The sequence below is a fragment of the Chlorocebus sabaeus genome, chromosome 6 (genome assembly GCF_047675955.1).
Source record: "Chlorocebus sabaeus isolate Y175 chromosome 6, mChlSab1.0.hap1, whole genome shotgun sequence".
Classification (NCBI taxonomy): domain Eukaryota; kingdom Metazoa; phylum Chordata; class Mammalia; order Primates; family Cercopithecidae; genus Chlorocebus; species Chlorocebus sabaeus.
The window spans coordinates 5895871-5912024 of record NC_132909.1 but is presented as its reverse complement, the minus strand read 5'-3'; the positions used below and the strand labels follow the sequence as shown (position 1 = coordinate 5912024).

Here is a 16154-nt window from a genome sequence, read left to right as displayed (position 1 = left end):
TCCTTTTTTTTTGTTTGTTTTGAGACAGAGTCTCACTCTTGCCCAGGCTGGAGTGTGGTTTTGTGATCTCAGCCATATAAATGTATATGTGTACTAATGTATATGAGTGTTAGTATATATAAGTGTGTCCATGTGATATGTTTGCATGAGTGCACAGATGAGCAAACCTATAGTGTTTTATAAATAGCATGTCATAATTTTATGTTATATATATTTTATCAGTTGAAATTATATCTATTTATCAGGATATTCAAATTTTTCTACATTATGTTAATGAGGCAATGGCTAAAAGAATCTTACAGTAATGTATTATGGGGATATCTATTATATACATGCACATATGATGAACTTTTAGGCAATTTCGTGTTTTTAATCCTTGAAGTTGTTTTGAATTTACTGAATTAGGTAATTGTCAATTTACTTTTGATGCTGATCTGTTACTTAACTGTTTGGTTCTTTAGGTTTGATTCTCATGCTCAGAGACCTGGGATCTGGTGCTTACTCTGCTGTTTCAGCCCTCACACCTGGGGCAAGCTAGCGTGCATGTGAAAGAGTTGTCTCTTCAGTAAGATAGGAACAGATCATTCTTTCATTGGCTTTTGTTGCTATACCAGTTCATGTAAATCATTTAGAATAGTGCCTATCACATGGGAAGTGTTCTATTCAGCCATTGCTACTGTTATCATCACAGTTTTCAGATTTTGGCCATTTTAAAATTTTATTTTATTTTTTTTGAGACAGGGTCTCACCCTGTCACCCAGGCTGGAGTGCAATGGCACAGTCTCAGCTCACTGCAACCTCTGCCTCCCAGGTTCAAGCCATTCTCCTGCCTCAGCCTCCTGAGTAGCTGGGGTTACAGGTGCACACCTCCATGCCCAGCTAATTTTTTGTATTTTTAGTAGAGATGGGGTTTCACTGTGTTGACCAGGCTGGTCTTGAACTCCTGAGCTCATGATCCACCTGCTTCGGCCTCCCAAAGTGCTGGGATTACAGGCGTGAGCCACCACCCACGGCGCAGATTTTGACCATTTTTAAAAACCACTATAGGTCGGATGTGGTAGCTCATGCCTGTAATCCCAGCATTTTTGTAGGCCGAGGTGAGAGGATTGCTTGAGCTTAGGGGTTTGAGACCAGCTTGGACAACCTGATGAGACTCTGTCTCTACAAAACATACAAAAATTAGCTGGGCATAGTGGTGTGGGCCTGTAGTCCCAGCTACTTGGGAGGCTGAGGTTAGAGGATTACTTGAGCCTGGGAGGCAGGGGTTTCAGTGAGTCGATATCACACCCCTGCACTCCAGTCTGGGAAACAGAGTAAGATCCTATCTCAAAAAAAGAAAGAAAGCACTTTAGACATTGTCATCTCTGAAGACACTACTTGTATCTCAGGTAGATACTAAATGTCACTTCGTGTGTCAAAAATAATACTTCACATTTCTTTTTCTTTTCTTTCTTTTTTTTTTTTTTTTTTTTTTTTGAGATGGAATCTCACTCTGTTGCTGAAGCTGGAGTACAGTGGTGCAATCTCGGCTCACTGCAAGCTCCACTTCCTGGGTTCACGCCATTCTCCTGCCTCAGTCTCCTGAGTAGCTGAGACTATAGGCGCCCCCCACCACGCCTGGCTAATTTTTTGTATTTTTTGTAGAGATGGGGTTTCACCGTGTTGGCCAGGATGGTCTCGATCTCCTGACCTCATGATCCACCCGCCTCTGTCTCCCAAAGTGCTGAGATTACAGGCGTGAGCCACCGTGCCCGGCAATAATACCTAACATTTCTGTAGAGATAAACCTGGTTTAATTTTTTGTTTGTATTACTTGTATTATCCACAAAATGAAACATGTACTCTGATTTAAAGAATGTCACCACTTCTTATGGAAAAGTGTAATGAAACACAATCACAGACACATAACTAACTCAAGAATACGTTAATGTGGATTTGTCGCAATGCTCACTTCAATGCAGTCAATCCTTCCAACTGTCTTCTCATTCTCTTTGAAGATAAGTACTCTCTCCATATCCTGTTTTTGAAATGTGGATTTCCTTTTAGGGACAATTGTTATTCAGGGATGTGGCCATAGAATTCTCTCAGGAGGAGTGGAAATGCCTGAACCCTGGGCAGAAAGCTTTATACAGGGATGTGATGTTAGAGAACTACTGGAACCTGGTCTCCCTATGTGAGGATAATGTTCCTCCAGAAGCCTGGATCTGCTCTGGTATATCTTTTTGCATTTTCTCTTATGTGTCTCTTGGGAGCCCCTGCATTGCTTGACTGAGATTGAAACCTGTTGACTGAGAAATGAAAAGCATTATGCTTTCTGGACTTGAAATGTCCCCTTACACCAGCCTGATCAACATGGTGAAACCCCATCCCTACTAAAAATACAAAGATTAGTCAGGCATGGTGGTACATGCCTGTAGTCCCAGCCACTCGGGAGGCTGAAGCAGAAGAATTGCTTGAACCTGGGAGGCAGGGGCTGCAGTGAGCTGAGATCATGCCACTGCACTCAAGCCTGGGCGACAGAGTGAGACTCTGTCTCAAAAAAAAAAAAAAAAAAAAGTCCCCTTTCTTCAGATATTCTGCTTCCTTCATGATTCGTCATTGGTGGCACCACTGCTGAAGTAAGCATGAAACCTTATGACAGACTTAATAATTATTCAGTTCCCTGTTTTATACCCCTGTGCTTTTGATTCAGTAGTTCTTGAAAGGGGGCTTGATGTCTACATGTTAAAATGTTCCCTCAGCATTCAGAAGGTGGCAGTCAGTGGATGAATTTGTGAAATATTCTTGATTAATTTGTAATATGCTCTCTCCTACCTAAATATAGGGCTTAGACTTCAGAGATGCCACAGCACACATTTATTCTTTCTTTTTATAAATAGGAATCTGTCTTCCTGACCTGAGTGTTATATCCATTTTGGAGCAAAAGAGAGATCTCTGGACTCTGCAGAGTGATGTGAAAGTAGCAAACAATCCAAATGGCAGGGAGTACATCAAAGGTGTGAAAACAGGTGAGAATTCGGGTGGGCAGAGTGGAGGCCCCATAATTTTTGTTTTTTGAGACAGGCTCTCACTTTGTCATCTATGCTAGAGTGCAGTGGCAATCATAGCTCACAGCAGCCTTAAACTCCTGGACTTAGGGATGATCCTTCTGGCCGGTCTTCCAAAATGTTGGGATTACAGGCTTGAGCCACTATACTCTGCAAAGCCACACTATTACATTGTGTTTGGGAAACTCTGCAAGTGGGAGAATTCTGTGGGAAAACCAAAGTTGAAATCCTTTGAGTTGTGAACAGACATTTGTCTTTTTTTTTTTTTTTTTTTTTTTTGAGACGGAGTCTTGCTCGGTTACCCAGGCTGGAGTGCAGTGGTGCGATCTCGGCTCACTGCAAGCTCTGCCTCCTGGGTTCACTCACGCCATTCTCCTGCCTCAGCCTCCCGAGTAGCTGGGACTACAGGCGCCCGCCACCACGCCAGGCTAGTTTTTTGTATTTTTCAGTAGAGACGGGGTTTCATCGGGTTAGCCAGGATGGTCTCGATCTCCTGACCTCGTGATCCGCCCGTCTCGGCCTCCCAAAGTGCTGGGATTACAGGCTTGAGCCACTGCGCCCAGCCTGTTCTCTTGTTTTTAATGATTTCCCATGTTTGTTATCCTCATTCTTTTCACGTATTATTTTTCTCATTTTATTTAATTTTCTGTCTCTGTTATCTTTTATTTTGGTATCTGGAGTTTTATTTATCTATTTATTTGTTATTCTTTAAGCCATATTTTCTCATCTTTTCATAGGCCTTTATAGTAGTTTTTGGTTTAGGTTTGGAAAAACAACCACTTTTTTCAGTTATTTTTTATAATGTGCTGTGGGAGACCTTACTTCTTGTAAGGGTATATGAACACTCGATTCTTTTCTGGGCTATATCTTTCCTGACTTTGTGAAAGTAGTATTATAAATGTCTACACTGCTGCTCTTAAATATCTTATTTTCCTTAAGAGACTTATCCCTGCTTTTCACAGAAGCTGTTAGGTTCTCTTTTATTTGTCTGCTTATAATCTTTCTCAAGCTCTCCCATAGTTCCCCTGACTCCTGCAGATTCCAGATGCTCCAGTACATCACCTCACTCCCTTGTGTTTTCTGCATTACCAACATGTTATACAAAGTATGCTGATACTGGCCGGGCACGGTGTGTCAAGCCTGTAATCCCAGCACTTTGGGAGGCTGAGGCAGGTGGATCACGAGGTCAGGAGTTTGAGACCAGCCTGACCAACATAGTGAAACCCCGTCTCTACTAAAAATACATAAAGTTAGCCAGGCGTGGTGGCAGCCACCTGTAATCCCAGCTACTCAGGAAGGAGAATTGCTTAGAATTGCTTAAACCCAGGAGGCAGAGGTTGTAGTGAGCTAAGATCACACCATTGCACTCTGGCCTGGGTGACAGTGTGAGACTCCATCTCAATAAAAGCAAAGTATGCTGATACTTTCAATGTCTGAGGCAAGTGACACAGAATCTTGTTTTCTGTCAGACTTTAAACATGCCAGAATCAGGGATTAAGTTCCAATGTTTTCTTGCTTTTCTAGAGAAGAGTTCTAAATTGGGAAGCAATGCAGGAAATAAGCCACTTAAAAATCAACATGGATTACCTCTTCAGTTACATCTGGCTGAATGGCAGCTACTTCAACCTGTAAGGAATATTTATGGATGTAAGCATGTTGAAAAATCTATCAGTGACAATTCTTCAGTTTTACCAGTTCAAATAAGTTTTTCCAATGTCAAAACCCATATTTTTAATAACTACAAAAATGATTTTGTTTTTTCTACAATACTCCCACAAGAACAGAAAATACACATTAGGGGAAAACCTTATGGATGTAAAGAGCATGGCAAAGTCTTCAGAGCGTCTTCAAGCCTTACTAACCATCAAGTAATCCATATTGCAGATGTACCTTACAAACAAAGTGACTGTGGCAAGATCTTTAGTAGCAATTCAAATCTTGCACAACATCAAGGAATCCATACTGGAGAGAAGCCTTACAAATGTAATGAATGTGGCAAGGTCTTCAGTCAGAATTCATACCTTGCACAACATCAGAAAATTCATACTGGAGAGAAACCTTACAATTGCAATGAATGTGACAAAGTCTTTAGTCACCATACCTACCTTGCACAACATAGGAAAATTAATACTGGAGAGAAGCCTTACAAATGTAGTGAATGTGGCAGAGCATTTAATGTGTGTTCCAGTCTTACTGCTCCTCTTGTAATCCATACTGGAGAGAAACCTTATGATTGTAAGGAACGTGGCAAGGTCTTCAGTCACAAGTCTTCCCTAACCATTCATCGGACAATTCGTACTACAGAGAGACCATACAAATGTAAGGAATGTGGCAAGGGCTTTAGTCGAATTGCATTCCTTGTAAGGCATTGGAAAGTTCATACTGGAGAGAAACCTTACAAATGTAATGAGTGTGGCAAGGTCTTTATTGGCAATTCACGCCTTGCACGACATAGGAAAATTCATACTGGGGAGAAGCCTTACAAATGTAATAAATGTGGCAAAGCATTTAGACAGTATTCAGATCTCACTGCCCATTTTCTAATCCATACTGGAGAGAAACCTTATGAATGTATGGAGTGTGGCAAGGTCTTCGGGCACAAGTCTTCCCTAACCTATCACTGTAGAATTCATACTGGAGAGAAGCCTTGCAAATGTAACGAATGTGGCAAGGTCTTCCGTCAGAAGTCACACCTTGCACGACATAGGAAAATTCATACTGGAGAGAAGCTTTACAAATGTAATGAATGTGGCAAGGTCTTCGGTCAGAATTCACACCTTACACAACATAGGAATATTCATACTGGAGAGAAGCCTTACAGTTGTAATGAATGTGGCAAGGTCTTCAGTAGGAATTCACACCTTTCACGACATAGGAAAATTCATACTGGAGAGAAGCTTTATAAATGAAATGAATGTAGCAGGGTCTTCAGTCAGAATTCACACCTTGCACAACATAGGAATATTCATACTGGAGAGAAGACATACAGTTGTAATGAGTGTGGCAAGGTCTTTAGTAAAAATTGAATCCTGGTACAACATTGGAGAATTCATACCAGAGAGAAGCCTTAAAAATTTAGTGAAGCTGGTAGGGCACAGTGGCTTACACCTGTATTCCCATTACTTTGGGAGTCCAAGGTTGGTGGATGATGGGGTCAGGAGATCAAGACCATCCTTGCTAACATGGTGAAACCCTGTCTCTACTAAAAATCAAAAAAAAAAAAAAAAAAAAAATTAGCTGGCTATGGTGGCAGGTGCCTGTAGTCCCAGCAACTTGGGAGGCTGAGGCAGGAGCATGGCGTGAACCTGGGAGGTCGAGCCTGCAGTGAGCCAAGTGAGCCACTGCACTCCAGCCTAGGCAACAGAGTGAAACTCCGTCTCAAAAAAAAAAAAAAAAAAAAATTTAGTGAAGCTGTCAGGCGTGGTGGCTCATGCCTTTAATCCCAGTACTTTGGGAGGCTGGGCCGGATCACCTGAGGTCAGAAGTTCGAGACCAGCCTGACCAACATGGAGAAATCCTTTCCCTACTAAAAATACAAAATTAGTTGGCTGAAGTGGCAGGCACCTGTGCTTCCAGCTACTTGGGAGGCTGAGGCAGAATTGCTTGAACCCAGGAGGCCAAGGTTGTGGTGAGCCAAGATCGCACCATTGCACTCCAGCCTGGGGAAGAGGAGCAAAAAAAAAAAAAAAAAAAAAAAAAAATAGTGAGGCCTTACAAAAGTAATAAATATGGCAAAGAATTTCTTACGAAATCAGGCGTCTCTATCCATTTGTTAATCCATACTAGAAGGAAACCTTACAAATGTAAAGAATACATGAAGGTCTTCAGGCTCATGTTTTCCCTGACCTCTCATCAAGAGAATTCACGCTGGTGATTGACCGTAAACATGTAACAAGTGTAGCAAGATCTTCACTTAAAATATACACCTTGTAAACTATCTTAGAATCCATACTGGAGAGAAACCTTACAAATGAATGTGACATCTTCAAATAAAATGCACACCTGGCACAACACTGGAAAATTCATACTGCAGAGATAACTTTTAAATGTAATGAATGTGACAAGGTCAAAGTCACAACCTTGTACATCAAAGAATTCGTACTGGAGGCTGGGTGCAGTTGCTCATGCCTGTAATCCCAGCACTTTGGGAGGCCAAGGCAGATGGATCAGTTGAGGTCAGGAGTTTGAGACCAGTCTGACCGACATGTTGAAACCCCATCACTACTAAAAATAATAAAATTAGTCAGGTGTGGTGGTGGGTGCCTGTAATCCCAGCTACTCAGGAGGCTGAGGCAGGAGAATCACATAAACCCGGGAGACGGAGGTTGCAGTGAGCCAAGAATGTGCTAGTACACTCCAGCCTGTGTGAGTGTGATTCCATCCCAAAAAAAAAGAATTCATCCTGGAAGGAAGCATTACAAATGTAATGAATATGGCAGAGTATTTAGGGGGTGTTCAGGTCTTACTGTTTATCTTGTAATTCATAGTGGAGAGAAATTTTTTTTTTTTTTTTTAGAAACAGAGTCTCACTCTGATGCTCAGCCTGGAGTGCAGTGGTGCAATCTCAGCTAACTGCAACCTCCACCTCCTGGGTTCAAGCGATTCTCCTGCCTCTACCTCCCAAGTAGCTAGGACTACAAGCACATGATGCCATCATGCCTGGCTACATTTTTGTATTTTTAGTAGAGACAGGTTTTCACCACGTTAGCCAGGCTGGTCTCAGACCCACCTGGGTAACATAAGGACAACTCCACCTCTACAAATAAAAAAATTTGCCAGGTGTGTTGGTACATGCCTGTATTCCCAACTATTTGGGAGACTGAGGCAGAAGGATCATTTGAGCCTGGGAGGTTGAGGCTGCAGTGAGTCATGTTTGCAGTGCTGAACTCCAGTCTGGGTGACAGAGTGAGACCCTATCTAGAAAAACAAAGAAACAAATCAGCGAACAAACAATGTGAAAGGTCTTCAGTCACAAGTATTCCTTAACCAATCACCATAGAATTCATACTGCAGAGAAGCCTTACAAATTCAGTGAATGTGGCAAAGCATTTAGATAATGTTCAGGCCTTATTGCCCATCTTGTAATCCATACTGCAGACAAACTTTACAACTGTAATGAATGTGGCAATGTCTCCAATTGAAATTCACACCTTGCAAATCACTACATAATGGAGAGAAACCTTACTAATGCAAATCACCACATAATGGAGAGAAACCTTACAAATGCAATGTACACGGTAAGATGTTTTCGTCACAATTCACACCTTGGACAGCATCAGATAATTTATTCATGAAAGAGTCCTTACAAACTGTATGGAAATCTCATCATGAGCTCTAGCATTAATGAACATCAGAGATTCCATACCAAGGAGAAATCATATAAATGTAATGTATGTGACCCAGGCTTTCCTGAGGCCTTCCAAATCACTAGAAATCAAAATACACTTCTTGGATAAAACCACACAGATGGATTGTGTATACTGAGGATATCCAAGGACCATTACTGTAGAACATGATAAAATTTAATTATTCTTATCTTTTTTCCTGTAAATGTTGAGAACAGGCCCCCAAATCTGGCCAGAAACAGGGTCCAAAACTGGCCATAAACAAAATCTGTAGTGCTGTGATATGTTCTTGATGGTCATGACGCCCACGCTGAAGGTTGTTTGTTTACCAGAATGAGGGCAAAGAATACCTGGCCCACCCAGGGCAGAAAGCCGCTTAAGGTTTCCCTGAACCACAAATAATAGCATGTGCCATCTGTGCCTTAAGGACATGTTCCTGCTGCAGATAACCAGAGCCCATCCCTTTGTTTGGCCCATCCCTTTGTTTCCCATAAGGAATGGTTTTATGTAATCTATAATCTATAATGCTTATCACTGGCTTGCTATCAATAAATATGTGGGTAAAACTCTGTTTGTGGTTCTCAGTTCTGAAGGCTATCAGCCCCCTGATTTCCCACTCCACACTCTATATTTCTGTGTGAGTGTCTTTAAGTCCTTTAGCACCACTGGGTTAGGGTCTCCACCACTGAGCTGGTCTCAGCACAAAGCTACTTGGGATCTTGATATGTGCCTCCTCCTACAAGCCTTTCACTGTGGTCTCTGGGAAAGAATCAATAGGATGACAGGGCTGATTTCATTAGCTGGAGATAATTTCTATTCAGTTTCCTGGAAGAAGAACACTGCCTTTTTTTTATTAAATGTTGTCTGATTTAGACAGCAGGGACATGGGTAGAGAATAACATAAAATGATGACTGCATGAAGCAGTCAGGCTTATTGCCTTCTGCCCACCCTTTTCTTGACAAGGGTGTAGTGCTTCTGTGCTCTAATAGCCATAAAATAGAGCATTCCATTAAAGGCATGACATTTTTATGGGAAGAGAATAATTGTTGTTTGGTACTGATTACATGGTAGAAATCATGCAGGGGAAGGAGTGATTACCTCCTCAATTGAATAGCAATAGTTCCTGTTTAGCAAAGATGGAAAACAGTAGTCTTATTTTTGAAGTGGAAGAGAAAACATGCATTTTCTCTTAAGTCTGAGCACACGGAATGGGAATGTTATTAATTTTCGATAACTTGATGACAGTGTGCTTAGGTGATTATCTTTTTGGGATGAATTTCCCATGTGTTCTTTGAGCTTCTTATGTTTGGATGTCTAGGTCTCTAGCAAGGCTGGGAAAGCTTTCCTTAATTATTACCCTAAATATGTTTTCTAAACTTTTAGATTTCTCATCTTCCTCAGAAATGCTGATTATTCTTAGGTTTCATTGTTTAACATAATCCCAGACTTCTTCAAGGCTTTGTTCATATTTTCCTATTTTTTCTTTGTCTTTGTTGGATTGCGTTAATTCAAAAACTTTGTCTTACTTTGGGAGGCTGAGATGGGCAGATGACAAGGTCAGGAGTTCAAGACCAGTCTGGCCAATATAGTGAAACCCCATCTCTACTAAAAATACAAAAATTAGCTGGGTGTGGTAGTGAGTGCCTGTAGTCCCAGCTACTCCGGGGGCTGAGGCAGAAGAATTTGCTTGAACCTGGGAGGTGGAGGTTGCAGTGAGCCCAGATCTCACCACTGCACTCCAGCCTGGGCGATGGAGTGATACTCCATCTCAAAACAAAAATGCCTTGTATTTGAGCTCTGAAATTCTTTCTTCTGCTTGTTTGATTATTTTGCTGAGACTTTCCAGAGTGTGTTGCATTTCTGTAAGCACATCCATTGTTTCCTGAAGTTTTGATTGTTTTTTATTTGTGCTATCTATTTAACTGAAATTTCTCTCCTCATTTATAGTATCATTTTATTTCTCTAGTGCCTCCTTGATTAGCATAATAACTGACCTGATTTCTTTTCAGGTAAATCAGGGATTTCTTCTTGGTTTGTATCCAATGCTGGTGAGCTAGTATGATTTTTTGGAGGATGTTAAAAAATATTGTTTTGTTATATTACCAGAGTTGGCTTTGGTTCCTTCTCATTTGGGTAGGCTGTGTCAGAGGGCACGTCTAGGGCTTAAGGCTGTTGTTCAGATTGTCCCACGGAGTGTTCCCTTAATGTAGTACTCTCCCCCTTTTCCTAGGGATGTGGCTTCCTGAGAGCGGAGCTGTAGTGATTGTTATCTCCTATCTGGATGATCTAGCCAGCAGCAGATCTACCAGGCTGCAGGCTGGTACTGGGAGTTGTCTGCACAGAGTCCTGTGATGTGAACTGTCTGTGGGTCTCTCAGCTGTGGACACCAGGACCTGCTCCAGTGTAGGTGGCAGGGGGGTGAAATGGACTCTGTGAGGGTCCTGAGTTTTGGTTGTTTAATATACTAATTTTGTTCTAGTTGGCCTTCTGCTATAGGCCTCCTTTTTTTAAAAGGATGAACAGTATTTCATTGTCTATATATACTTTTTTCTCCATTTGTTCGTGATGAAAATGTAAGTCTTGGCTATTGAGAACAGTGCTGCAGTAAACATGCGTGTGCAGATTTCTATCTATTCTCATTGCCTCTCTCTCTCAATCGTGCACTTGCTCGTGCTTGCTCTCACTCTCTCTCTAGTTCTCTCTTTCCAGCAGTGGGATTGTTGGATCATGTGGTAGTTCTGTTTGTAGTTTATTGAGGAAACTCCATATTATTTTCCATGACGGTTATACTAATTTGCATTCCCACCAACCGGTGTGCTAGTATTTTCTTCCTTTGCATATTCACCAGCATTTGTTATTTTTTGTATTTTTGATGATGTCCATTCTAATAAGGTGAAGTTATATTTCACTGTGGTTTTCATTTGCGTTTACTTGATGATTAATGATGTTGAGCATTTTTTCATAGGCTTGTGGGTCGTTTGTATGTCTCCCTTTGAGAAATGTCTTTTCAGGTAATTGCTCCGTTTTTCAATTGGCTTTAAAAATTTATTTGTGGCCAGGTGCGGTGGGTCACACGTATAATCCCAGCACTTTGGGAGGCCGAAGCAGGTGGATCACGAGGTCAGGAGTTGAAGCCCAGCCTGGCCAAGGTGGTGAAACTCTGTCTCTACTAAAAATACAAAAATTAGCCAGGCGTGGTGGTGCACCCCTGTAATCCCAGCTACTTGGGAGGCTGAGGCATGAGAATAACTTGAACCCGGGAGGGGGTAGGTTACAGTGAGCCAAGATCACACCACTGCACTCCATCTTGGGCTACAGAGTGAGAGTCTGTCTCAAAAAAAAAAAAAAAAAATTGCTATCGAGGTGTTTGAGTTTCTTATATATTCTGTTTATTAACCCCTTGTCAAAAGGATAGATTGTAAATATTTTCTCCAATTCTGTCACTTGTCTCTTCACTATCTTGACTGTTTCCTGTGCTGTGCAGAATCTTTTTAGTTTGACATAATCCAATTTGTCTACTTTTGCCCTTGTTGCCTGTGTTTTTGAGGTCTTACCTAAGACATCTTTGCCCAGATCAATGCCCTGAAGAGTTTTCCTATTGTTTCTTACAGTTTTATAATTTCAGATCTTCCATTTATGTCAAATCCATTCTGATTTTATTTTTGTGTATGGTGAGAAATAGGGGTCTAGTTTTATTTTTCTGCATATGGATATCCAGTTTTCCAGCACAATTTTTTGAAGAGACTGTCGTTTTTCCCAGTGCATGTTCTTTGTCAAAAATCAGCTGGCTGCAAAGATGTGGGTTTATTTCTTTGTTCTCTGTTCTGTTCAGTTAGTCTATGTGTCTATTTTTATCCCAGTAACAAGCTGTTTTGGATAGCATTACTTTCTAGTATATTTTGAAGTCAGGTAGTGTAATACCCCTCAGGTTGGTTCATTTTGCTCAAAACTGCTTTGGCTTTTTTGGATCTTCTGTAGTTCCCTATGAATTTTAGGATTTGTTTTTGTTGTTTTTTGAGACGTGGTCTCGCTCTATTGCCAGGGTTGGAGTGCCATAGCGCGATTTCAGCTCACTGCAATCTCTACCTCCCAGGCTCAAGCGATTCACCTACCTCAGTCTCCTGAGTAGCTAGGACCATGGGTGCGCACCACTGCACCTGGTTAATTTTTGTATTTTTTGTAGGGTTGGGTTTTGCATTGCTGCCCAGGCTGGTCTCAAATTCCCGAGCCAGGCGATCCACCCATCTTGGCGTCCCAAAGTGCTGGAATTACAGGCATAAGCTACCGCACCCAGCCATAGGATTCTTTTTTTTCTATTTCTGTGAATAATGTCTTTGGATATTTTGAAAGAGAATGTATTGAAGCTGTACATTGCGTTTGGTAGTGTGATCATATACACAATATTAATTTTTCCCACCCATCAAGATGAGATGTCTTTACTTTTTGTGTAACCTTTCCACTTCTTTCATCACTGTTTATAATTTTCTACCCAGAGATTTTTCACTTCTGGCCTGGGATGCGTGCGTCTTCAGGGTGGAAGCCTGGCACACGTCCGGAGGTGCCGAGGAGCCAACCAGCCCAAACTTTGGGGGAAATGAGTCCCTCTGCCCTTGCCCCGCGCTCTGCTAGCATTTCCTTCCCTCTCTGCTTTGCTTGGTGATGCAAAACGCGTGAGGCTCATGGCAAGGGGCCGAGGCCGCAGGGCTCTCCGGGCCGTGCCCACCCCTCATCCATGCGGTGCAGCACTGGGCGCCCCGGCCGCTGTCCTAAGCAGAGGCTGCGCTGTCCTAAACAGAGGCTGCGGTGGAGCTAAGACCCGCCCTTTCACCCAGCATGCGGGCCCAGCCCGCGGAGGAGGGCAACATGCAGCTCCGCTTTGCCTGGCTCTCGGGCACGTGCGCTATGACCTGTACAGTGCCTATGGTTACACAATACCACCTATGGAGAAGGCTCTTGGGAAAACGGACATTCAGATAGCACTTCCTTCTGGGTATTATGGAAGAGTAGCTCCACGGTCTGGCTTGGCTGCAAAACACGTTGTAGATGTAGGAGCTGGTGTCACCAATGAAGATTATAGAGGAAATATTGGTGTTGTAGTCTTCAATTTTGGCAAAGAAAAGTTTGAAGTCAAATAAGGTGATCGAATTGCATAGCTCATTTGTGAACGGATGTTCTATCCAGAAACAGAAGAAGTTCAAGCTTTGGATGACACCAAAAGGGGTTCAGGAGGTTTTGGTTCTACTGGAAAGAATTAAAATTTATGCCAAGAACAGAAAACGAGAAGTCATACCTTTTTCTTAAAAACAAGGAGTTGGCCGAGCGCGGTGGCTCAAGCCTGTAATCCCAGCACTTTGGGAGGCCAAGATGGGCAGATCACAAGGTCAGGAGATCGAGACCATCCTGGCTAACATGGTGAAACCCCGTCTCTACTAAAAAATACAAAAAAAACTAGCCGGGAGTGGTGGTGGGCACCTGTAGTCCCAGCTACTCGGGAGGCTGAGGCAGGAGAGTGGCGTAAACCCAGGAGGCGGAGCTTGCAGTGAGCCGAGATCCGACCACTGCACTCCAGCCTGGGTGACAGAGCGAGACTCCGTCTCAAAAATAAATAAATAAATAAATAAAAATAAAAAATAAAAACAAGGAGTTTTTGCTTAAAGTGTTTTGGTGTTTTGCACTTCTGTAAAGTACTAGCTTTACCTTCTAAAAGTACTGCATTTTTTTTTATGATCAAGGAAAAGATCATAAAAAATATTTCTTTGTGTTTGGATCACAAAGAAACTTTCTTTTTCTGCAATAGTTGTATGTAAATCTACTTTGTAGTGAGCTGATGTAAAGTGTCTCCAAAAAATCAAATGTAAATCAATTACAGATTTTTTAAAAAATCCTGCATTATTTAATTGAAGAAATGACACCCCTTCAGCAACTTAAAAAAAAAAAAAAGTGTGTTTTTGTTTTTTGTTTTTTTGTTTTGTTTTGTTTTGTTTGGAGACGGAATTTCACTCTTGTTGCCCAGGGGCTGGAGGGCAATGGCCCGATCTCTGCTCTCCACAACCTCCAACTCCCAGGTTCAAGCCATTCTCCTGCCTCAGCCTCCCGAGTAACTGGGATTACAGGCATGTGCCACAAAGCCCAGCTAATTTTGTATTTTTAGAAGACACAGGATTTCTCCATGTTGGTCTGGCTGGTCTCGAACTCCCAACCTCAGGTGATCTGCTCAAATTGGCCTCGCAAAGTGCCGGGATTACAGGTGTGAGCCACTGTGCCCAGCTGTGTGTGTAATTTTTAAGAGAGATGGACTCGCTCTGTTGCCCAGGCTAGTCTTGAACATTTAGCCTCAAGAGATCCTCCCATCTCAGCCTCCCAAAGTGCTAGAATTGGAACGAGACCACCACTTTTCCTGTTGTCCTTCCCAGCTTCTCTGCCACCTCCCCTTTTCCCTAGTTTATAAGACAGGAGAAAAGGGAGAAAGCAAAAAGTTGGAAAGAAACAGAAGTAAGATAAATAGCTAGATGACCTTGGCGCCACCACCTGGCCCTAGTGGTTAAAATAATACTAATGTTAACCCCTGACCAAAACTACTTGTGTTATCTGTAAATTTCAGACATGAGAAAGCACTGTAAAACTTTTTGTTCTGTTCACTGATGTATGTAGCCCCCAGTCACATTCCTCACGCTTACTTGATCTATCACGACCCTTTCAAGTGGACCCCTTAGAGTTGTAAGCCCTTAAAAGGGCTAGGAATCTTTTTTGGGGAGCTCAGCTCTTAAGATGCGAGTCTGCTCACGCTCCCAGCCAAATAAAAACTTTCCATTTTTAATCCAGTGTCTGAGGAGTTTTGTCTGTGACTCGTCCTGCTACAGGATTAGAACCACGAGCCAACACACCCAGCCAAAAAGCATCTTTTCTATTTACATTCAGAGTGCATGTAAATTTGAAATTCACTCTACATATAGAAATTATTGGCTTTATGATGTCAATAAAGTTTATCTCAGAGGTGTTTGAGGTTAATTCATCTGAAGTTTGGAATAGAGTAACAGGCATAAGGGAGAGCTATTTATATCTATTGTTTAATAGTTTAAGAGTCATTTATATCTATCATCTAAAAGTTTTAGCTTTCCATTTTAAAAGCAACAGTTGGGGACCTAACTTATCCCTGGCCTTAGCCCTCCATGCCCAAGGCATTGTCACTGGGAAATTCTCAGGAGCTGAGCACAGGATTGATCCTCACACTCCAGAATGTAGGGAGAATAGAAAAGGAGAGGATTTCTACTGTTCTGTGGGAGCCAGCATCAATTTGCATGTTCCACCCACGCAGGGCTTTGCATTTCACATTCTAGCTGGCATCCCCGTCCCAGAAAATTCCAGGGCTTTTACATTAAAATACTAAAATTAACTTTAATTGCAGGAGCTATCTTAGGTCCAGTGTCCCTACTTTGACCCTCTCATAGCGATCCCAGTTCCCAGGCCGCTTGGCTGCTGGTCACTGATATGGTCTTTGCTCAAAAACCTGGAAAACAGGCGCGCCCAGAGAGGCAGAAGGAAGCGCAGACCCCGCCGCTTACCGCTCCACCTCGCCCCATCCTCACTTCTCCCGTGCCTCGCCCATCCCTGGCTTCCGCTGCGCACGGTTTCCTGCAAACCCGGAAGTGAATCGTGGGGAGTGAACTCGCAAGCGCAGTTTCCTGAAGACCCGGAAGTCGATCGCTTGCGGTGACAGTCTTACAGCATTGGCTGAGTTTCTCTTTCTCTAGATTAGATCCG

At 42.4% G+C, this 16154-nt stretch overlaps 1 protein-coding gene and 1 pseudogene across 1 annotated transcript; both read left to right on the top strand.

Annotated features, from left to right (window-relative positions):
• The first annotated feature begins 1759 nt into the window (after positions 1-1759).
• Positions 1760-7187, top strand: LOC103235170 (uncharacterized). Its single transcript, XM_037991485.2, has 3 exons — positions 1760-2212; positions 2880-3008; positions 4572-7187. The coding sequence occupies exons 1-3, from the start codon at positions 2140-2142 to the stop codon at positions 5954-5956; spliced, it is 1587 nt and encodes a 528-aa protein (XP_037847413.2). The 5' UTR covers positions 1760-2139; the 3' UTR covers positions 5957-7187.
• Positions 7188-12818: 5631 nt separating this feature from the next.
• LOC103235550 (deoxyuridine 5'-triphosphate nucleotidohydrolase pseudogene) lies at positions 12819-13974 on the top strand (annotated as a pseudogene).
• The last annotated feature ends 2180 nt before the right edge of the window (positions 13975-16154 follow it).

What these genes read in the sequence shown, in the direction of transcription:
- LOC103235170 (XM_037991485.2), top strand. Translation starts at nt 2,140, where the DNA reads ATGTTAGAGAACTACTGGAACCTGGTCTCCCTATGTGAGGATAATGTT. An exon ending in AGAAGCCTGGATCTGCTCTG is followed by an intron (nt 2,213 to 2,879) that starts GTATATCTTTTT and finishes TTTTATAAATAG; the next exon opens with GAATCTGTCTTCCTGACCTG. An exon ending in CATCAAAGGTGTGAAAACAG is followed by an intron (nt 3,009 to 4,571) that starts GTGAGAATTCGG and finishes TTGCTTTTCTAG; the next exon opens with AGAAGAGTTCTAAATTGGGA.